Source organism: Trachypithecus francoisi, unplaced genomic scaffold (assembly GCF_009764315.1).
Source record: "Trachypithecus francoisi isolate TF-2019V2 unplaced genomic scaffold, Tfra_2.0 Lachesis_group1, whole genome shotgun sequence".
NCBI lineage: Eukaryota > Metazoa > Chordata > Mammalia > Primates > Cercopithecidae > Trachypithecus > Trachypithecus francoisi.
The window spans coordinates 138,838,221-138,862,093 of record NW_022681454.1 but is presented as its reverse complement, the minus strand read 5'-3'; the positions used below and the strand labels follow the sequence as shown (position 1 = coordinate 138,862,093).

Below are 23,873 nucleotides of genomic sequence, written 5' to 3'. Positions count from 1 at the left end.
TTTGGCTCTCTGCTTGTCTGTTACTGGTGTATAAGAATGCTTGTGATTTTTGCACATGAATTTTGTATCCTGAGACTTTGCTGAAGTTGCTTATCAGCTTAAGGAGATTTTGGGCTGAGACGATGGGGTTTTCTAAATATACAATCATGTCATCTGCAAACAGGGACAATTTGACTTCTTCTTTTCCTAACTGGATACCCTTGATTTCTTTCTCTTGCCTGATTGCCCTAGCCAGAACTTCCAACACGATGTTGAATAGGAGTGGTGAGAGAGGGCATCCCTGTCTTGTGCCAGTTTTCAAAGGGAATTTTTCCAGTTTTTGCCCATTCAGTATGATATTAGCTGTGGGTTTGTCATAAATAGCTCTTATTATTTTGAGGTACGTTCCATCAATACCAAATTTATTGAGCGTTTTTAGCATAAAGGGCTGTTGAATTTTGTCAAAAGCCTTTTCTGCATCTATTGAGATAATTATGTGGTTCTTGTCTTTGGTTCTGTTTATATGCTGGATTACGTTTATTGATTTGCGAATGTTGAACCAGCCTTGCATCCCAGGGATGAAGCCCACTTGATCATGGTGGATAAGCTTTTTGATGTGCTGCTGAATCCGGTTTGCCAGTATTTTATTGAGGATTTTTGCATCGATGTTCATCAGGGATATTGGTCTAAAATTCTCTTTTTTTGTTGTGTCTCTGCCAGGCTTTGGTATCAGGATGATGTTGGCCTCATAAAAAGAGTTAGGGAGGATTCCCTCTTTTTCTATTGATTGAAATAGTTTCAGAAGGAATGGTACCAGCTCCTCCTTGTACCTCTGGTAGAATTCAGCTGTGAATCCATCTGGTCCTGGACTTTTTTTGGTGGGTAGGCTATTAATTGTTGCCTCAATTTCAGAGCCTGCTATTGGTCTGTTCAGGGATTCAACTTCTTCCTGGTTTAGTCTTGGGAGAGTGTAAGTGTCCAGGAAATTATCCATTTCTTCTAGATTTTCTAGTTGATTTGCGTAGAGGCCTTTATAGTATTCTCTGATGGTAGTTTGTATTTCTGTGGGGTCGGTGGTGATATCCCCTTTATCATTTTTTATTGCGTCTATTTGATTCTTCTCTCTTTTCTTCTTTATTAGTCTAGCTAGCGGTCTGTCAATTTTGTTTATCTTTTCAAAAAACCAACTCCTGGATTCATTGATTTTTTGGAGGGTTTTTTGTGTCTCTATCTCCTTCAGTTCTGCTCTGATCTTAGTTATTTCTTGCCTTCTGCTAGCTTTTGAATGTGTTTGCTCTTGCCTCTCTAGTTCTTTTAATTGTGATGTTAGAGTGTCAATTTTAGATCTCTCCTGCTTTCTCTTGTGGGCATTTAGTGCTATAAATTTCCCTCTACACACTGCTTTAAATGTGTCCCAGAGATTCTGGTATGTTGTATCTTTGTTCTCATTGGTTTCAAAGAACATCTTTATTTCTGCTTTCATTTCGTTATGTACCCAGTAGTCATTCAGGAGCAGGTTGTTCAGTTTCCATGTAGTTGAGCGGTTTTGATTGAGTTTCTTAGTCCTGAGTTCTAGTTTGATTGCACTGTGGTCTGAGAGACAGTTTGTTATAATTTCTGTTCTTGTACATTTGCTGAGGAGTGCTTTACTTCCAATTATGTGGTCAATTTTGGAATAAGTGCGATGTGGTGCTGAGAAGAATGTATATTCTGTTGATTTGGGGTGGAGAGTTCTATAGATGTCTATTAGGTCCGCTTGGTGCAGAGATGAGTTCAATTCCTGGATATCCTTGTTAACTTTCTGTCTCGTTGATCTGTCTAATGTTGACAGTGGAGTGTTGAAGTCTCCCATTATTATTGTATGGGAGTCTAAGTCTCTTTGTAGGTCTCTAAGGACTTGCTTTATGAATCTGGGTGCTCCTGTATTGGGTGCATATATATTTAGGAGAGTTAGCTCTTCCTGTTGAATTGATCCCTTTACCATTATGTAATGGCCTTCTTTGTCTCTTTTGATCTTTGATGGTTTAAAGTCTGTTTTATCAGAGACTAGGATTGCAACCCCTGCTTTTTTTTGTTCTCCATTTGCTTGGTAGATCTTCCTCCATCCCTTTATTTTGAGCCTATGTATGTCTCTGCATGTGAGATGGGTCTCCTGAATACAGCAGACTGATGGGTCTTGACTCTTTATCCAGTTTGCCAGTCTGTGTCTTTTAATTGGAGCATTTAGTCCATTGACATTTAAGGTTAATATTGTTATGTGTGAACTTGATCGTGTCATTATGATATTAACTGGTTATTTTGCTCGTTAGTTGATGCAGTTTCTTCCTAGCCTCGATGGTCTTTACATTTTGGCATGTTTTTGCAATGGCTGGTACCGGTTGTTCCTTTCCATGTTTAGGGCTTCCTTCAGGGTCTCTTGTAAGGCAGGCCTGGTGGTGAGAAAATCTCTAAGCATTTGCTTATCTGTAAAGGATTTTATTTCTCCTTCACTGATGAAGCTTAGTTTGGCTGGATATGAAATTCTCGGTTGAAAATTCTTTTCTTTAAGAACGTTGAATATTGGCCCCCACTCTCTTCTGGCTTGTAGAGTTTCTGCCGAGAGGTCTGCTGTTATTCTGATGGGCTTCCCTTTGTGGGTAACCCGACCTTTCTCTCTGGCTGCCCTTAAGATTTTTTCCTTCATTTCAACTTTGGTGAATCTGGCAATTATGTGTCTTGGAGTTGCTCTTCTGGAGGAGTATCTTTGTGGCGTTCTCTGTATTTCCTGAATTTGAATGTTGGCCTGCCCTACTAGGTTGGGGAAGTTCTCCTGGATGATATCCTGAAGAGTGTTTTCCAACTTGGTTCCATTTTCCCCCTCACTTTCAGGCACCCCAATCAGACGTAGATTTGGTCTTTTTACATAATCCCATACTTCTTGCAGGCTTTGTTCATTTCTTTTTCTTCTTTTTTCTTTTGGTTTCTCTTCTCGCTTCATTTCATTCATTTGATCCTCAATCGCTGATACTCTTTCTTCCAGTTGATCGAGTCGGTTACCGAAGCTTGTGCATTTGTCACGTATTTCTCGTGTCATGGTTTTCATCTCTGTCATTTCGTTTATGATCTTCTCTGCATTAATTAGTCTGTCAATTCTTCCACTTTTTTTTCAAGATTTTTAGTTTCTTTGCGCTGGGTACGTAATTCCTCCTTTAGCTCTGAGAGGTTTGATGGACTGAAGCCTTCTTCTCTCATCTCGTCAAAGTCATTCTCTGACCAGCTTTGATCCGTTGCTGGCGATGGGCTGCGCTCCTTTGCAGGGGGAGATGCGCTCTTATTTTTTGAATTTCCAGCTTTTCTGCCCTGCTTCTTCCCCATCTTTGTGGTTTTATCTGTCTCTGGACTTTGATGATGGTGACGTACTGATGGGGTTTTGGTATAGGTGTCCTTCCTGTTTGATAGTTTTCCGTCTGACAGTCAGAAGGACTGTCTGTTGGTCTGTTGGAGATTGCTTGAGGTCCACTCCAGACCCTGTTTGCCTGGGTATCAGCAGCAGAGGTTGCCGAAGATAGAATATTGCTGAACAGCGAGTGTACCTGTCTGATTCTTTCTTTGGAAGTTTCCTCTCAGGGGTGACGCCACCCTGTGAGGTGTGGGGTATCAGACTGCCCCTAGTGGGGGATGTCTCCCAGCTAGGCTACTCAGGGGTCAGGGACCCACCTGAGCAGGCAGTCTGTCCGTTCTCAGATCTCAACCTCCGCGTTAGGAGATCCACGGCTCTCCCCAAAGCTGTCAGACAGAGTCGTTCGGGTCTGCAGCGGCCCCGCTCTTTCCCCTAATGGACTGCAGCTGTGCGCTGTCCGCAGCGGTAGAGTCTACAGAGACAGGCAGGCTTCCTTGAGCTGCTGTGAGCTCCACCCAGTTCGAGCTTCCCAGCGGCTTTGTTTACCTACTTAAGCCTCAGCAATGGCGGGCGCCCCTCCCCCAGCCTCGCTGCTGCCTTGCGGATAGATCGCTGCAGACGGCTGTGTTAGCAGTGAGGGAGGCTCCGTGGGCGTGGGACCCTCCCGGCCAGGTGTGGGATATATTCTCCTGGTGTGCCTGTTTCCTTAAAGCGCAGTATTGGGGTGGGAGTTACCCGATTTTCCAGGTGTTGTGTGTCTCAGTTCCCCTGGCTAGGAAAAGGGATTTCCTTCCCCCTTGCGCTTCCAGGTGAGGCGATGCCTCGCCCTGCTTCAGCTCTCGCTGGTCAGGCTGCAGCAGCTGATCCGCACCGATTGTCCGGCACTCCCTAGAGAGATGACCCCAGTACCTCAGTTGAAAATGCAGAAATCACCGGTCTTCTGTGTCGCTGGCGCTGGGAGTTGGAGACTGGAGCTGTTCCTATTCGGCCATCTTGCTCCGCCCCCTTCCAAGTGATTCTCTTGCCTCAACCTCCTGAGTAGCTGTGATTACAGGTGCCCACCACCAAGCCCGGCTAATTTTTGTATTTTCAGTAGAGGTGGGGTTTCACCAGTTTGGTCAGGCTGGTCTCAAACTCCTGACCTCAGGTGATCTGCCCACCTCAGCCTCCCAAAGTGCTGGGATTACAGGCATAAGCCACTGTACCTGGCAAAAGGGATATTAAATTTTTATTTATTTATCTTTACTATTGAGCATGTTCTGAGTACCTTTACATAATTCCAACAATAATCCTATGGGATAGATGTTAACATTCTCATTTTAAGGGGAAGAACTTCAGAATTAATGGAGTTAGATAATAGGGAGTTGAGCTATTTTTTTTTTTTATGTTACTTATATCCTAATTGTTTTTGTTATTGAGTTCTGCTAAATTTCCCAGGTTACTTTCAGAATGTAGGCTATTATCTAAGGTATATGTCGGCTTTTATTTTTATTTGGGAGCTAAGAGCAGCCCTGAAGTCAGACTGCCTTCTCAGCCAGGTGTCGTGATGAATTTACCTCCTATTCTCTGACTAGTGCTTATCAAGAATAGAATCAGAAGGCTTAGACAGTAATTTTGCATGTTAGTGTCCTCTTAACTGGGAATTAAAGTTATCCCAAACTCCAGGAGAATGACAAACCAGAACAGTGAAACATGATTGTTCATATTTTAAAGTACCTTAGCAACAAACACACCTACAGAATGTTTAAGACACTAGTCTCCTTTCTTCTCTGTTATTTTCAAGCAAGACTAAGTCATCTTGTTGGAGATTCTGTACAGAGTAAAGCATAATTACATGGTACTGGAACCAGAAAATGAGTTATAGATCTATATCTGTATACCTATTTCTTTGTAGAACTCCTCTATTTATCTGTCTACTAACTAAGGTATGTCAGATATGTATTTTTGTTTTGTTTCATTTCTTTTTTTTTTTGAGAGGGAGTCTTGCTCTGTCGCCCAGGCTGGAGTGCAGTGGCGCCATCTAGGCTCACTGCAAGCTCCGCCTCCCGGGTTCACGTCATTCTCCTGCCTCAGCCTCCCGAGTAGCTGGGACTACAGGCGCCCGCCACCTCGCCCGGCTGGTTTTTTGTATTTTTAGTAGAGACGGGGTTTCACCATGGTCTCGATCTCCTGACCTTGTGATCCGCCCACCTCGGCCTCCCAAAGTGCTGGGATTACAGGCGTGAGCCACCGCGCCCGGCCTGTTTCATTTCTTTTAAAAATTTTCTTTCAACAAGCTTCATTGCATATTTCAGCTCCTATCTAGCCAAGGGGGTGGAAAGTCAGTCTCTATTATTTTATGCTCTCCTCCAGCCACAAGTCTTCCTTTGTGCTGAGCTTTCAGACTTTTCTGTTTCAGTCATTATTAGCCACTGATGTGCCTATTTCCTATATATCATGGTACCATCATGCCTTTTCATTTCATTGCATCCAAGCCTAACTCAACACAGGGGAATCTTTGGAGAAGCTGACTAATGACCAAGGGTCAGTCATGCATCCTGCAGCGTCCTCTGCTATTGGGCTCCCTCACCAGGCAACTGAATAGTGAACAAGGCTTCACCCTCCTGGACAAACTCTGCCCCTTGTCTTCTCTCCTGTCACTGCTGGATTTGTGTTTGTCTGTTCCTCTCCTTCCTCCCTCCTCTTCTTCCCCCACTTTTCCCTTCTTTTTCTTTTCTGTTTCTCTTTCTCTCTCTACCCTAAAAGATCCTTTTATTCTGTATTACCCTCCCAACGGAAACTTCAAATTTTCTGTCATGAATAAAGGATAAATGTATTTAGTTCAGGCAGCTATTGCTTCCAGTACTGCTAAAATTCCCTTGGGCACACGTTTTAAACAATAGCCTAAAAAGGTAAGAAAAAAGAAAGATCAAAATAAAAATTGATATATCAAAAATTTTACATCTTACATATATTTAAATACAGTGATCATATCACATATTAGCATTCTTTCATGCAAACAAAGCTAACCTTAAACACTTCTTCACAAGGTTTTTTTTCTTGGTCCTTTAATCTTTTGTGATATTTCCCTGTAGACTTGATCCAAATATTTTCCTTTCTAAAATTCAAAGATCAAAACTAGAATCAGTTCTTTGAAATGATTTAATGGAAGCAATTATACTCTCAACTCATAATGTCTCTCATTTTTCCTTTTTTTTTTTTTTTAATAAAGCACTTTTGAAAATTTCATACCAGGCCACTTTCCTAACTGTTCTTGAGTTATAATTCTGGCCATAGGTACTTCCTTTCTCTTCAAAGCAATGTTTAGACATCCTCTGAAAATATTATTACTTAGTACCTGGCTTCTTCTGATGAGAGGATATTCCTATTTTCTAGGAATTTTATAAAACAAAAACATTGAACTGGAACAAAGGGTGTAAAAAGTGATAGTGGAAAAATACATTTAAATATATTCATGTTGTCATGTTTTAAATATATTCATGTTGTCATGTTTTCATTTTCAATATTGAAATTGAAAATAGATAAGATGGTGCATGAACAATTTTAGAAACCAAATACAATTTCAGCATGCTTTGGATGCTTCGGATTTGCCCCCAGCTCCACGATTTCTTATTGAATAGTCAAGTATTCTATTAGAAAAAATATGCATCTCTGGAGTACTGCAGTTATGTTTTCATAGGATCAAAGAATCACAAGAAAGTCAAGATGAAAGTAATTTTAGAGGTCACTGAATCTAATCTTACAACTGGCAGGAAACCATATCTCCCTGCTTCTGAGAGGTAGCAGAAAACCTTTGCTTAAGGGAGCTCAATCATGAAGTGAAAGGAATATGGCTTTTTTATTAGACAGACAGGGATAAAAGCCCTGATCTGCTACTCGATCAAATTTTGAAACCATTTTGAGCTTATACAAAAAATAATACCAACTAATGTGACTGCTTGCAGTAAATGAAAAAAATATCTAAAAAGATGTCGTATTGCATGACAGGACAGTATATAGGCGATCTCTCCCTACTTCACACACTTCCGCTCCTTTCCAAGGCAGCCTACGCCTTACACTACATAGCATTCGATTATTTGAAATCAACAACCACTGAATCATAAATTTTCCTCTTCTCCAACGCAATGGATTTTTCTCATTTTCAATGTCTTCAGTCTTTGAAAACCTGATATGCCAGGTTTCCCAAACCCCACTATCATTACCTTTGCTACCATGCTGTGATATCCTCTAGTTTACAGAAACCCTTCCCTTAGAATACCATGTTAAGAAAAGCACACATGTGTGATGTTCCCCTTCTCAAGTCCAAGAGATCTCATTGTTCAGTTCCCACCTATGAGTGAGAACATGCGGTGTTTGGTTTTCTCTTCTTGTGATAGTTTGCTAAGAATGATGGTTTCCAGCTGCATCCTGGGGGGAGGGGGGAGGGATTGCATTGGGGAATTATACATGATATAAATGATGAATTGATGGGTGCTGACGAGTTGATGAGTGCAGCACACCAACATGGCACAAGTATACATATGTAACAAACCTGCACGTTATGCACATGTACCCTAGGACTTGAAGTCTAATAAAAATAAATAAAATAAAAAAAAAAAGAAAAGCACACATGTGGGTAGAACTCACACCTCCCATGAGTGGGCATTTTGCTTAATGCTGCCCAAGATTGCTCTTTCTTTTATAGCAAACTTATCCATAATCATTAGAAACAGTCTATGATGTTCAAAGCAGTGACATTGGCTTATGTCTTTTGAGTAATTTCCTCATTTAGGGGCTTTTCCTGTGATTAACTTAATATATTCTAAATTATATTCTGAAATCCAGTTAGACGAGAAGACAGTTTAAACAGGGCTGGGGATCCTGTGGCCATATAGGCTATGCTTACATCCAGGCCAGTGGGAATTATCTGACTCGTGATATTCTTTTATAAACATTTTCACAACATTTAAATAGTTGCAGTTTTTGAAAAGTCATGAAACTCTACTTTTAATATTTTAATTATAATCTTTTAAAAGTTTAGATGATTTGTTATCTTAGAGTATTTCGAGTTATTTAACTTCATGGACATTGATCTAAACTGAAAATGAAAATCCTTCTCCATTTCCTGTCAGACTGATATAAGCAAACTGTAAATTAGGGAAACTACATTCTCAAGATTCTTTACTTACTTTTTGTTACTGTGGAACCATAAGAAAGATTTTTAAATTTATTTCCTCATCTAGAAAATGTGCACATTCAACTCAAAGACTTTTAAAAGCCATTTTTACATCTGAGATTCTATGATCCTGTGATTTCTTGTGCCATACTCACAGCTCTTATTGATACCAGATTCATTATATCCATTTTTACACAGATCTGCAGGGTTTAAATCTGATACATTTCAGCAGTCCAGGGCCTGAAACATGGTACTTTATTAATATTGATCCATCAGATGAATGTTGAGTCAAATAAAGCTCTGCAAGATATTGGTTCTAAAATCCTGGCTCGTAATTTCAGGATGGTATACCCATAGCTTCAAACTTGAAGCATATAATTAAATGTGAAATGGTCTCATTTTATCATGGGAGGAAATCAGGTTGGTGGTCAGAAGGAAAGATTTTTCAATTCAGTTTTAATTGGTAATTTTCCTTTGGGAAGCTTGAATAGCTATAGTTAAAGGAATAAGATATCAAATAGCAAACCTATTAATGAATAACTACCCAGCAGGAGAAGATAGGAAGACTGACTTTTATATTTAGAAGTCGGAATGATTTGAGAGAGTATCTGTGATGGGTGACTTGTGATCTAGGATACAGCATAGTTACTTGCAGAAAAGAAAGTGAAATAAGCAAATGTCATCAAGTCATGCACACTGGATTATATTTACGGATATATCTCCTCCTGTAGGCAGTGATGTGTTTAAAAGTGAGACATGTCTTTTTACTTGTTTCTATTTTAAGTGACTGCTTTGACAGGTCTTAAAAAAATAAATAAAAAGATCATTTTCTATCCTGCAGATTTAGCAACTGCCCTTAAGTGTCTGATCTTGTCACGTTCTCAGTGGAAACAACATTGTGATTTGCTTCCACGGTGATCTACCGGTCAGTGATGGCCAAAACTAATGACATTGGAATGACAGAGTACTTTGCAAGCTACTAATTATTTGTCATAATCTCCTAGTGAAGAAGTTACTAATGTTATTACTTAAAACATCCCTTGCATTTTGAACTTGCAGGGCACTTACAGATTCATTGGTGGCCATGAAGAAATGACAGTTTGTCCTATTCTTAGTAGGAAGCAAGGAAGCAGTCCCAAAGTCACCCTGTGTCTACTCTGATACAATCATGGGACTCAAGCTTTAGGTTCTGAAGCAGTGTCCTAGGCCGTGTTGCTTTAAATTCCAGCTGAATATAGGATGATTACATGTGAGACATCTTTAATGTGTTATTCTAATTTCCAGAGATGGAAGTTAATAAACAACAAATTAATTCCAATGTAAAACTGCCCCTCCATGACAAAAACAAAAGCTTTTTAATTTCGTGATTTTCACTTGGAAGACAATACAAAATGCAGATTTGGCAGCTGTAGAACATAAAGCCGTCTGTCATAAATTAGTCCCCTGTATTTGGAGTAAGGACCATTTTAAGACACTTTCAAATTACTTTTCAGACTTTTGAATGCTCTACTCCTCAGCCAGGAGGAACATCTGTAGGGTGGCTCTACTGAGAAAGAATATTTCTCTACTATTATATTGATAAAGTGTGGCTAATATGTTAAGCTAAATTTATAATCAGCATGTGATATTTATACTATGATTATTGATTGATTGGTTGATAGATGATTCTGTCCTTCTCTCCTAATAGGAGACATTGAAAAGGAATCAAGATTTCAATAAAGTTATTAAGATGTGCTACAGATAACCTTCACCTTAAAACTAGACAGATTAGGAGGTAGTGCTAGGATAATATTAATGATAATAGCAACCACAATACATAGGAAAAGAAAACCAAATACACTACGTTTTCACTTATAAGTGGGAGTTCAACATTTAGCACCCACGGACATAAACATGGGAACAGTAGACACTGCACACTTATTAGAGGGGAGAAGGAAGGAGGGGAGAGTGGTTGAAAATCTACCTATTGGGTACTAAGCTCACTGTCCAGTGGCAATATACCCAAATAGTAAACCTATTCATGTACCCCCCATATCTAAATTGAAAGTTGAAAGATTTGTAAAAAAGAACTATACCTTGCCTCCTCCTGCCCCTCTCCCTAGCTCCCCAACACATGCCTGCATGTGTGTTCTGTGACTGAACCCCTCCACAGCTGACTGTGGGTGGAATGAACTTATTTGAAAAGCGTTTTCTCCTCATTGCCAGAATTGTTCAAGCATGAGGTAGACCAGTTATTTTCAACTATTCTTTGCAACCAGACCACAGCATGATTTATTTGGTATAATTCAAATTGCTGTGTCATCTGCTTAAAATAATTATGACTATTGTTTACCCAAATATGGCTTGGAGTAGTACATAAACAATTGCTGCTGGTAAGATCAAGCTGCAAGTCCTGGCCCTCTGCTCCTCCACCCACACCCTGGTACATCCACTTTTGAACACCAGTGGGCTAGGTCAGTGGCTTGCAACCTTGTTTGATTATACATCTCTACCAGTTAAAAAGGTTCTAGGTGACTAGTACCTTTATCTGGTTAAAAAGATTCTAGAGAAATACATTTTAAAAGGTGCCAATGTAGGTGCACAAAATATCTCGGCTCACAGCATGTGTCCCATCCAACTCACCTCTGCGACTTTGCAAGCCAGCACTTTTTGTGCACCTACGTTGGGACGATCTCATTCATCCTAACCTCACTTTCCAAGAAGGGAAATGGAAAGAGATTTGATTTGTCTCTTTGAAGAGACAAATCAAATCTCTCAAGCAGGCAGAACTAAGAGGACAGGTAGAATCTGAAGCCAGACTTTTGGCCTCCAGATCCCTCGTGTTTAGCCAAGTGGGGCTGCTGGCCTGCCTCCTCCTGTGGATGTGAGCCTTAGACAAATCCTGCTGAGTGCTTCTAAGAGGTAGAAAGATGAGCGAGACAGGGAGACACAGACACAGGCCTGGAGGGCTTCCTGGAAGCAGTGGTACTTGATGAAGCCATGCAAGAAGTGAGGAGAGCAAACTAGTCAGAGATGGGGTGTGTGCGTGTGTGTGTGTGTGTGTTTTCCAGGTCACAGAATTGGTACTCACAGGGACGAGGGTGTCCCAGCCAGGAGGGTTCAACTTCATTAGCAGGTCTAGAAAAGCCATGGAAGCTTCCAGCAGGAAACTGATGCTACTAGAGCCATACTTTAGAAAGGACAGGGAAAGTTAGTTATGAGTGAACAAGGGTGAGAATGAACGTGACTGGAGTGGCTAGGAGGAGGTGCCTGGTGCTCTGAGCAGAGGACATCATAAAACAAATATATGGTTTCCTGACCGAAGTGGTCTGGATACGAGGGAAGGGTCCCATGTGATGCTTCCTGTCTGTGAAGGTAGACTAGCAGGGATAGAGGAAGGGTGGCAGTGGTGAGCCTGGCTGTGCAGGCTGCGATGAGTCAGGCTCTGGGGAACTGAGGGCTGGAAGGGAGTTGGGCATTGTTTATGGGGGTTGCATGAGTAAAAGAATTCCTGATGGAGACAGGAGATATGGAGAGAGAGAGGTAAGAGAGGATCATTGGGACAGAACCAAGTATGAAATACAAAGAGCCGGGGCCCAGCCTCTCTGCTATGCCAGCAGTGACATTCAGGCTGGATGACTGTGGCAGGGACTGTCCTATGCATTGAAGGATGTTGAGCAGCATCCCTGGGCCCCACCTACTAAGATGCCAGTAGCAGTACCCCCACTCCTATAGTTATGACAACCAACAATCTTTCCAGATATTGCCCAATGTCCCTGGGTAACATCAGTTGGTTGTAAACTACTTTCTTAAATTATAAAAAGGTTAGATAGGTTGTGGTTGATATATTTATATGTGTAGATTATAGTTGATGTATTTATATGTATATAGAGAGAGTCTCATGCTAAAGCAGGGTCTCTCAGCCTCAGCACTGTCAATAATCGGGGCTGAATGTTTACCAAGGACTGTACAGTAACCAAACTATTGACTTTATTCCCTGAAATGTTAGCTGATTGGCCTGATTAGTAGAGTATCAGTACTCAATAAGAATGAAGTAGAGGCCAGGCACAGTGGCTCATGCCTGTAATCCCAGTATTTTTGGAGGCTGAGGCAGGAGGATTGCTTGAGCCTAGGAGTTTGAGACAAGCCTGGGCAACATGGTGAAACCTCACCTCTATTAAAAAAAATACAAAAATTAACTACTAACTAGGCATGGTGGTGCACACTTACAGTCCCAGCTACTCGGGAGGCTGAGGTGGGAGGATCACTTGAGCTCAAGAGATAGAGGCTGCAGCAGGCCATTATCACACCACTGCACTCCAACCTGGATGACAGAGAACCTGTCAAAAAAAAGAGAGAGATAAAAAGAAGCTGAAGGCATGCGCTTTCTTGAAAATCTATCAGACCTGCAAGGAAAACCATGTATGAAAGTGACCCAAAGGAAGTTGAGGAATGTACAGAATGACCTCTAGAAGTTCCTTTTAGCACTAATGATCCCTGAAGGAGACTTACAGACCCTCAGGAACTGACCCCAACCAGGCATTGGCTTGCTGCTTTTTCCCCCCACGTTGGCCAGTGCTGTCACAACACTCACTACAGCAATTTCTTCCAACCCTGCCTGGCCCTCAAGCCTCTCTGCTGCTGGAAATGACCACTGGCCCATGGTCCAGAGGGTATGGTTGGCACAGTGGAGGAGGAATGTGTCTGACTTGTATGTGAAGGTAATGACAGGGTAAGACACACAACGTGCGCAGAACCGAGTTTATGGACCAGCCTTCCATGTGAACTTTGATTTTTCCCTCTTTGCTGAATTGGCCAGGTTAGCAATGGTTACCCCTCAATTACAGGAAGCATGTGTGCTACAAAGCCTCCTTGGAGACCCACATGGCCCTCAGATGAGCAATTGTTCAGATTTCTTTTCTTTTTCTTTTCCATGGGAATAAGGGTTCCTCTCTGCAAAGCACATGTTTTAGGGTTTTTTTATTTTCTTGCTACTCCCAAGGGCCTGGTGATATTTTTCTTTACCATGCATTTAATAGAATCTGGAGTCTTTGTGGAGAAAAAAAGGCAGGAGGGAACATACTAGTTAAAACGTTTCTAGGTACACTACCAAGATGTACCTATTTATTGATATACAAATGACATAAGTTATTGAATGCTTGCTGTAGGCATTCTCTGTTCTAAGAACTTTGTAAGAATCGACTTATGTAAGTTACTTCATAGCAGTTCTATGATGTAGTATTGTTATTATCACCACTTTACAGATAAGGAAATAGAGACATGACATACTGAATGACATGCTCAGTGCCACTCAACTAGCAAGTGACAGAACCAAGCTTGAAACAGCTGATCTGACTCCAGAGTCTGTGCTCTGATCTACTATATCACAGCAGTTTCTATATGTGCTATTCTCCTAATATATACTGTTTGAAATACATGAAAAAGATTAATTTTAATAGAATGAGAGACCTATTGGCAATATTGAAGTTCTCATACTTTTGTCCTCTGCTCCAGTGAGCCATCTAGAACCATCTCTGAGATCTGTGTGCCCTCCTTCCAAGATCATCTTGGGGGATTCTTATAGGGGAAATTAAACTGCTAGCCTCAGGGGTCTTAGTGTCCTTGTCTCTATTTGGATTCTATAATGGAAGTGGGGTCTATAACTGTAGACTCTGTCCTCCAGTTTGGTCTGCCATCCACCAGTTCAGGTCACTTCCCTCCCCCACCTCTCTGCTGCCACTGGGAGCCTGGGCTTTCCCACTGACCCAGCCAGGCAGAAAACACCTTCCCCGTATTCCTTCATGCCCCTTTGTCCTCCAGCCTAAACTTTCCAGTCCCATTATATCAGGAAGTTACTAGGTAATGCACTACTTGCTCAATGGAAAAATTAATTTGAACATCCACATTACTCTTTCCCTTTCTATCTTCAGTCAGTGATCACATGTTACCTTCTTGTGAGAACTTCTCTAACTTTCCTATTTAAAATTCTCCCTCTGTCTCTCTCTCACACACACTCACGAAACTCCCTTCTGCATTACTTTTCTTCACGGTGCTTTTATCAGATGTTTTTCTTATTCTTCTATTCCCCCTCCTCCAACTCAAAAATAAACATTATGAATGTAAAAATATCTATCTGATGTATCCAACCTTGTATGCCCATTGCCTACATAGCACAATTAGTTCATAGTAGACACTAAAAGCTTTGGGTTGAACAAATGAATAAACTGTTTCTCTGGGATTAACGATTAGGGATTTGAAGCCAATAAGAGAAATAATATAAAACAGGGGAGCTTCCCTTAATCACACTCAAAAATATCAATGCCTAAAATACTGTACATTTTCTACCTGGAGTGCTGGAAAAAGTTGAATAGTAACCAAGTTACTCATACAACTGACAATAGGAATAAATGTAAATCCAAAATAAACCCCCTTTTGCTCAATAAACCATTTGTTTTCCAAACAATCTTTTACTTTGTCACTGATTACATAGTTCTTAGGTCCTACCAAACCATGAGGATATAACAGAGCACAGCACAACATGGTTGATTTGTTGATTTGGTGTTTAAAACTAATTCATGTTGTTTGAAATAATTATGACTGATATTTGTGTAAATGCTGACACTGGCATGGTCAATGCCGGGTCAAAATTTTCTGTTGTTTGGGGATTGCAAAGGGCTAGAAATTGGCCATAACTAAGGATCTTCATTAGAAGTTTCCTTTGAAAAGTTCCACACTTTTCATAACGCTGAGCCACAATCACTTTTTTGCCTGAAAACGTAGAAGAGCTAATAGAGAATATACCACCCTTAACCACTGAATGTGACTGAGATTCTTAATACTCTGAATACTGATGAACTAGAGCATAGAACATTATTTTATTTTCAATTTATATCAATATGGTATATTTCAGACTGGCCATAATTGGAGCTGCTTTTAAGGAGACTTACGAACCAACCCCCTACTTTTATTTATTTACACAGAAAGTAAATAATCTAAAAACGAAGTCTTTTATTTTCTGAGGTAAGCCCTGTAAATATGGATCTCTTTTCAGATGAAGTGTTCGTAGGAGATAGATTTGTCCCTATCTAAGGAAGATGAGCAGGAGGCGATGTAATTTATGAGCTGAACTAACAGAAGGGTGCTGAGTTGGATTTTATTAAACTAATATTATGGCTGGCAAGGATGGCATGTCAGATGTCCTGTTCATTTTAAAGATCGTGCCATTTCAATAAATCATTTCTATAATTTTAAATACATTATATAGGTGCAATGCCAGTAGAGGGTATGTTTAAATATGCCAGACACATTGGTTTGCTTCCCTACATCCTGTGTTGCTCATTTCATTTTCTAAAGATGTAGTTATCAGATTATTTTCATGAGCTAATCCATAGTTTACTTATTTCATAGTCTTGATTTGGTGCTGTTATGCTTATTTGATTCTTCCTTGTACATACATAGTCAACCCATGTGAACATCATTACAGTGTTTCTCCCTTCCTTCTTGCACAGAGAGCTAAAGGAATCTCCTGTTTTAATTCCTTCGCCCATGTAGTACAATGAGAAAACAATACACAAGATGCATTTGGGGAAATTTACCATAAGATTTCATCTGAAACAGTTGTGTTATATAAGATAGTGCATTGTATTTCAGAATACTTAAGATTGAAATTCTTTTACTGTGTGAACTCTATACTATTTTCTTTTCTCCCCTAACTTCCCCTCATTTAACAGCAGACAAACCCAGGGAGCACTGAATGAATCCGATGATCCTGAAACAGGCTGTCTAACTGATAACAAGCCAACTTCTCGACACTTCTATCCTGTCGCCTTGCTGCTTGTCAGCTCACACCTGCTAGTTGTGTGGCTTATTTTAAGTCTGGCATTGCTCTTAGCCAAATACCAATAAGTTTTATGTTGTATTCCTTTTTCTTTTCTACAAATGACAAAGAAGTTTAAATCATGGGGACAATGCTGTAATATTTTTACATTTTCAAATTCACAGAATTAAAAAAAAAAATGTTTGTGTTTTTGTTTGTTTTTCCTAAAATCTAAAAAACAGAAAGTGCTATGCATTAAGTGGATTATTTTGCTCTTTTGTTCATGGAAAAGTGTTTCCCACTGTTAACTAGCTCAAGAAGAATTTTTAAATTACTGTCTTTGGAATAAGACAAAGAACAGAATCCTGAAAGCTTGAAGTTCTGAACCTCCTGTCCTCATCCCATTGAATTTATTAAAGAAATTAAGACTGAATTTGCACAAACACTGAAACTCTGAGACAAGTTCTAGAGATGTGGGAGGTTGCAGACTTTATTTCCACTGTGCTAATATCATAGATGCCATCTGCTGATAGAAATTTTTTTTAATCTGTTTTACTTCTTCGCTGCAATTAACTCTTTTCTGTCAAGTAACTTTATGGAGAGAATGGCTATTTATGTTTTGTAATTAAATTACCTGTTTGTATCTCTTGTTTGGGTTGATTTGGCTTTCAGAGGACTTTTCTATTCTTTTTAACAAGGTCTTGTTTGTGTCTTGATGTACCATTCCCAGCACTTGTGACTTTTGTACTGTCCGTGGACAAGCACTCTTCCTTTATAAAGCTGAGACTTGGCCCAGGCTGTTCAGAAAGCCATTTTCTCTCTTCCTTGCACAGCTAAAATAATAAAATTAAAATAGAGATGAAATTTTTCTTTAAAAATCTATAGGGCCAGACTTAATAAATTAAATGCCTTATTTCTAGAACCTGCATCCTTAGGGCTACATATAGATTTTAATGTGTTTTAAAGAGAGTGAGAAATTAATTTGTGGAAATGTTATAAAATGGCAGATATATTTATGAAACTAAAGTGGAGCTGTATTGTGGAGCACATTATATTTAAAGAGTTTATTAAATTTTAAATGTCTGTTAAGAGTAAAGAGACTTAAGTCATCTCTTTCAGAGGGCAATAATGGTATTGGGCCTGGCCTAGGATTTAATTTTGTAAGATGTATCATCACTTGTGGAAAAAAAAATGTAGAGTTGAATCTTTGTTATTTTTACTTGGACTGTTGCTGCAACTCTGCATTAAACAAATAAAGCATATTTATTTATTCTGTGTTTCATGAAGTTGTACTTTTTCCCCTTTCACCAGAGAAGGATGCCGCATAGAGAATGTACTGAAGAATATCAAATGCAGAAAGTATGCTTTCAACATGCTACAGCTGATGGCTTTCCCCAAGTACTACAGACCTCCAGAGGGGACTTATGGAAAAGCTGACACCTAAGTTTACCAACATGTTAATAAACAGGAACACAAATACGTTTCAGTTGGATAATCTTCACCTTGGTCTTTTTTGTTTGTTTTTATTGTCATGAATTTGTGGTGGGGGAGATGATCACAGATGTTTGCCAAAATCTAGGAACTACTTGAATTCATTGTCAGCATATTACTCTGAAAGAAATCCATTTAAAAAAATCTTACATGACTCAGTACTGTCATTTCTAGTTCTAAATTTCTATGTGCTGAGCCTAGCTGATTGTGATTGGTTCACAAAGTGTAAATTTCATTCATGAGTATTTAAATGTTTCTGAGGAAACAAGGATCATTTCAGTAGGACTAGGGGTGATTCAGAGAGCACTACTGTCCATCCAAATAAAGAGAGGAGAGGAGGAAAAGGAGCAGAGTTTTTTTTTGTGATACAACTTAATAACCTATGAGAACACCGTCAACCTGAGAATCAACATAAGGGATTAAAAGAAAATGTGTAGCCACTCAATTAGGTAGAGTTAACTCATGATCTGGAATACTGAGGCGGTTTACAGATATGTTCCACAATGATCTCTATCATCCAGTCAAGGTGTGACTCCTCCTCTTCAACAGGCATATGCATGGAGTGAGTAAAGCAGTCAACAGACCTTTCAAAACCACGGCATCTTTTCAGAACTCTGACTTGGGTTGTGTGATCTAGCTGTGAATGTAGCAATATAGAACGTTTAATAGAATGATAGGCAAAACACTGCAATGATCTAAAATTGCAAAGAAAATAAAAATGAACATTTTGATACCCAAAATGAAAATCCCCATCAGCCTGAACTTTATGTTATGAAGTTCATGAATGTCAGTGAGGTCTCTCTGAGATGTTTTTTAGCAGTCGTCTCAGTATAAGCATGCAGTTATGGCATAGGTTTGTATATGTTAATTAGCCTTTAAAACATATGCAATCACAACAAATGATAAAGTAAAAGAATTATTTTCTGTTACCCTGAATTTCAAACTTGCCCTTACTCAGTAAAATAACAACATTTATAAGTTTTCCAAAATCCCAAAGTAGAAGTTTCCTTAAAAATCATCTTGCATAATACCAGTACTCAAAAATGGGTAAGGTTAATCACCCCCAATCACCCAGCAAGAGAGTTGCAAAATCAGAATTACAATCTCTTCTCAGTTTTCTAGCCTGTGGCTTGTCCCTTCTGCAAATTGCTATGCTAAATATGCATGAAAATTGAGGGAGAATGCTAGTTAGTTAAAAAGAAATTAGGATTTATCACTGGAATTGAAACTAAGAGTACAAAAGTCTGAATGAATGAAACTTTTTTTCTACAAATTTTATGAATTTATTCTTGTTCCTTTCTCATTAGAAGAGCATGCTATCCAAAGCATAAATCTCCCTTGAAAATAACAGAGGCTTATTAAGCCCTCTCTTAGCTATGATCAATGGATAATATTATGCTTTCCATATCGAATGTGATAGCTCCTTGCCTAATATTCCTGTTGAAATAAGGGTTCCAAACACATTTCTAGTCCCATGTTAAGATTTCCAAATTACTACAAATTTTAGGTAAGCATCTGGAGTTTTTTACACTATAATTATCAATTTTTTATTTTAGCTAATTACCTGTGGGTATTATACTTGAGGCAGTTACGAAACTACTTACAGCCTTTTTAATGAAAATGTACTGTGTACTTTGAATCCATTCATAGACAAAATTACCTTGATGTTCACTTAACTCATTCTTTATTTTAGTGATTAAATACGACCTTTGAGTTGTTCAATATCATTTGGAAATGGTAGGATTTGTGGTTATTTTCATGCCCCATTGGATTTAAGATAAAGAGGCTGGGATGACAGAGGCCTCCTCCAATAGCTATGAAGCCTCATTCAGCATATCAAATGGTAATCTGAGTTCCAAGAAACCTTAAGTAATTTATCAACCTGCCAATACTCTTATAAACAATAATTTTTATTTGTAGTTTTAAAAAATGAAACCACGTGACTCAAATATAGAAAAATATTAACTAGAAAGCCAACAGTAGGGGTTTCTATTTTTAAAAGACATTTCAAGGATTTCCTGTAATCCCAGCACTTTGGGAGGCCAAGACGGATGGATCACCTGAGGTCAGGAACTCGAGATCAGCCTGGCTAACATGGTGAAACCCCATCTCTACTAAAAATACAAAAATTAGCTGGCTGTGGTGGTGCACACCTGTAACCCCAGCTACTCAGGAGGCTGAGGCAAGAGAATCGCTTGAACCCAGGAGGTGCATGTTGCAGTGAGCTGAGATCACGCCATTGCACTCCAGCCTGTGTGACAAGAGCGAAACTCCATCTCTAAATAAGTAAATAAATAAATAAATAATATAGAAGCCTCAAATTATAGTGCTTACTGTAATATAAACGCTTTATGAATTTTCATTCATTAGCATAGTCATCTGCATTTCCTTATAGAAAGCCTATACTGGTGTAAACTTCTAAAAGTGGATTTCATCAAGAAAATGTGTTTCATAGAGACAACAATACTGCTTTTTTCCTGAGAGACAGTTCAAAAATTTTTGAACAACCATTTCACTCTTTCTTAAATTAAGGCTAAATCAAAGAGCAAATGTTAAAAAAAAAAAAAAAAAAAAGTGTTTAAATCTCTCTTGAACGAACACAGCCACAGTCATGCTATTCTATCTACATTTTCACTTAAAAGATACACCAGCAGACCTATTTTAGGAGGTCATATTGAGCCAAAAAATGAACTGAGCAAATGACATTTCCAAACTCTTTTTTTGCTCAAAAATAATATGTTCCCCTTTGATATTAAATGCAGATATCAATTCTGGATTAGCTATTTACCGAGCCCTAGGATAAACATATTTAAAGACAAGGAAAGCATTCATTTACATTTCATATCATTGCTTTTTTAAGTATTGCCTTGAGGTTTGTCTACACTCTGCCAAAACAAACCCTGAACATAGTTTGTTCAGCTTCATAATTCAATGAGTCAAGAAACCATTTGATCCCAGTGATAAACTGTACTAAATGACAAACTGCCCAATCAGGGCAGAGCTCCACAGACTCAGTCTCCAGCCCTTATTTTATAAGACTAACCCCTCTTCTGAAAAACTCTGAAGGCTTAAAAGCTAGCATTTGGATGGAGGATACTTCCTTTTTATCCTTCAACTATGTATGGCATTTTACATAAAATAAGAGGTAAAAAAGCAAGGAGAAACTGATCTGTATAAAGTAATGCCTTTCTTCCCAAGCAAATCAAACCTCTCCCTGTGTAAAAGTTGATAGTGTACCAATGACACACTAATGTACCAGTGACACAATACCACTGGTGGGCTGGAACTAGCTTGTTCTGACGCATAAAAGTTGGTAATTAAATTATCCGAAATTTTGTAAGCTAGTTAAATGTAACCATTATTAAATATGAAATTACAAAACACAATGGAATACATTAAAGACAAAGGTAATAATCAAAACATACCACTTCCCAATTATTTTACTACCTTATACTATTTATCAGGACTCTTGAGTCTATTTAGGTCTATTGCATCTTTACAGTGAAAACAGAATACAATATTGTGCTACTATGGGTCTCTTCCTGACTGCAGATTTTTTTTTTTTTTTTTTTTTTTTTTGAGACGGAGTCTCGCTCTGTCACCCAAGCTGGAGTGCACTGGCCAGATCTCAGCTCACTGCAAGCTCCGCCTCCCGGGTTCACGCCATTCTCCTGCCTCAGCCGCCCGAGTAGCTGGGACTACAGGCGCCCGCCACCTCGCCCGGCTAGTTTTTTGTATTTTTTTTTTTTTTTTTTTTTTTTTGAGACGGAGTCTCGCTCTGTCGCCGGCGCTGGAGTGCAGTGGCCGGATCTCAGCTCACTGCAAGCTCCGCCTCCCGGGTTCACGCCATTCTCCTGCCTCAGCCTCCCGAGTAGCTGGGACTACAGACGCCCGCCACCTCGCCCGGCTAGTTTTTTGTATTTTTTTTTAGTAGAGACGGGGTTTCACCGTGTTAGCCAGGATGGTCTCGATCTCCTGACATTGTGATCCGCCCGCCTCGGCCTCCCAAAGTGCTGGGATTACAGGCTTGAGCCACCGCCATAGTGTTAGTAGCTTGAAACTGTCCATAGTGGGAGTTTTACACCATAGAAACTGGCAAATGCTACGAACTAGCAATTTTAATTCCTGGAAAGGCAGTTGTTGAGCATTTACCGGCACACAATGAATGCCTTCATCTATTTTTTTCATTAGGAAATAAATTATGACAGGCAGTATAAAATTGTTAAAATGGTATCAAATGCAATCCCTTATCTTCAGATGGCTATAATGTTGTTTTGGTTTTTACCTTCTTTAAAGACTCCTGTTAGGTTAAAAGTCATATTTGATGACTATATACATAATTAAATTATTAAATCACATTTTCTCTTGATAATGCTTTGCAGGACAATTCTTAGCAATTCAACTGTAGTCTAAGCAATAACTCAGTGCTAAATTCAGGGAAATGTTAGCCCAATCAGATATCACTAAAAATGTACTTCACCATCTATTTTGGAGTTTATAATTTTGGCATTTGCTGAAAGTAGGAAAAACAGTAACATATTACTGTGCCCAGATTCTAATAAATGTAGCTCAATTGAAACCTAAACTGTTACATTAAATAAGTTACACTCTGGCACTATGTTAAATCACCACAGATATTTTAGGTGTTTAATTTCCAAGCAGGATGGTGTATCATTTGTTTGGTTTAATATACGAGGCACCATTTGTAGTCTTTTAGGAAATAAATTAACTTTTATCACAGATTTAGGAAACTTGTCTAAAAAAACTGTGATCATCAGTTACAGAGGGAAGGAAACATTGATCACAAGGCATCATAGTAGCTGGAGGCCTTAAAAATTAAGCACGACTAAAAAGAATGATTTGGTGAGAGATGTGTAGCTGATTGACAATTTTAGTGTGAATTCACATTCATTTAACCCAGTAGCAATCTACATACGCTATGCTTCCCCCCCCCCATATTTATGTTTCTTAGCTTATAAAGTCCCAATATATTATCTTTTGTTGCTTTGGCAGTTTTAAGTTAGAGCTCTGCGTTCACAGAGATGTCACCTATAGCAAAAACTATCTTTAAGAATGGGAAAACAAAATGAATGTTTTAGATAAAATATTGCAAGCTATTAGGTGTAGAGTTAATGTATGGAAATTTGCATTTGTTTTTCTGAATCATGGTGCACATTGATCACTCACTGAATTTTATTTCTAAGCAAATAAGAGAGTCAAACATTTCTAAAAGGAACATATTATGTCTTGCTATTAATAACAAGGAGATAGGAAAAATAGTAAGGTAACATAAGCAAAAAAAAAAAAATGTAATGAAATTAGCTGTCCTGAGTTGGAATTTTTACAGATTGCATGCATACTTAGAATTTTAAATTTTTAAAAGATTTACAATTGAGTATGGTACCCAGAGAGAGTATCAAGGGAAAGAAGGCCTAATACAAGTGATGTTGCCTGATAAATCACATCTTGCCAAAAAATGTATTTTTTTTTAGTAAATACAGTTCTTTAGGAAGAAAAAGAAATGTTGCCCTTTCACACTCACAATATAAATACATTCATAATATTCCTTAAATCATCTAAATTACTGCCAGGTCATGAAAGGACATGATCAATGATGACCTACTGCACTGACAGGCAACATTGACTCAAATTTTGACAAGATTGCTATATTATCTAGATAATTCTTGTGATGTTTTTATGTCACTATCAACATTAAAAATATTTTATGTTACACAACTATGAAACCTTCAAAAGTTTGACTGCATATAACTAACTGTATGGGCACTCTCATTTCACTGCATACATACATTACTTTGTATATACAGACTTCTCATGTGGATATTTTATTTAACCTAACATTGAACTTTTAGATTTTTGCGGTACTCATCTGAAAGGTTGGCATTTGTTTTCTTTTTATGTTACATACATATTTTAGATGAACCAATAATGTGTATTCCTAGAAAATAGGAATTTTTTCTAGACACAAATAGATTGATCATTTTATATTGGCATTTAAGACATGTCATTTTTGTTTTATTGTTCTGTGGAAACCATATTCATTGTACACTGTGTGT

At 38.8% G+C, this 23,873-nt stretch overlaps 1 protein-coding gene across 6 annotated transcripts in view; it reads left to right on the top strand.

Annotated features, from left to right (window-relative positions):
• The window catches only part of INPP4B (inositol polyphosphate-4-phosphatase type II B), an 865,488-nt gene extending 847,679 nt beyond the window's left edge, over positions 1-17,809 (top strand). For 2 of the 6 annotated variants that reach the window (XM_033215348.1, XM_033215353.1), the window contains one exon: positions 16,223-17,578. In XM_033215348.1, coding sequence (XP_033071239.1) covers positions 16,223-16,397 — 175 coding nt within the window. In that variant the 3' untranslated portion in view covers positions 16,398-17,578. Of the gene's footprint in view, positions 1-16,222; positions 17,579-17,619 lie in introns of those variants that run through there. The other 4 variants (XM_033215349.1, XM_033215350.1, XM_033215351.1 and 1 more) reach the window with 3 other exon arrangements.
• Positions 17,810-23,873: the final 6,064 nt, after the last annotated feature.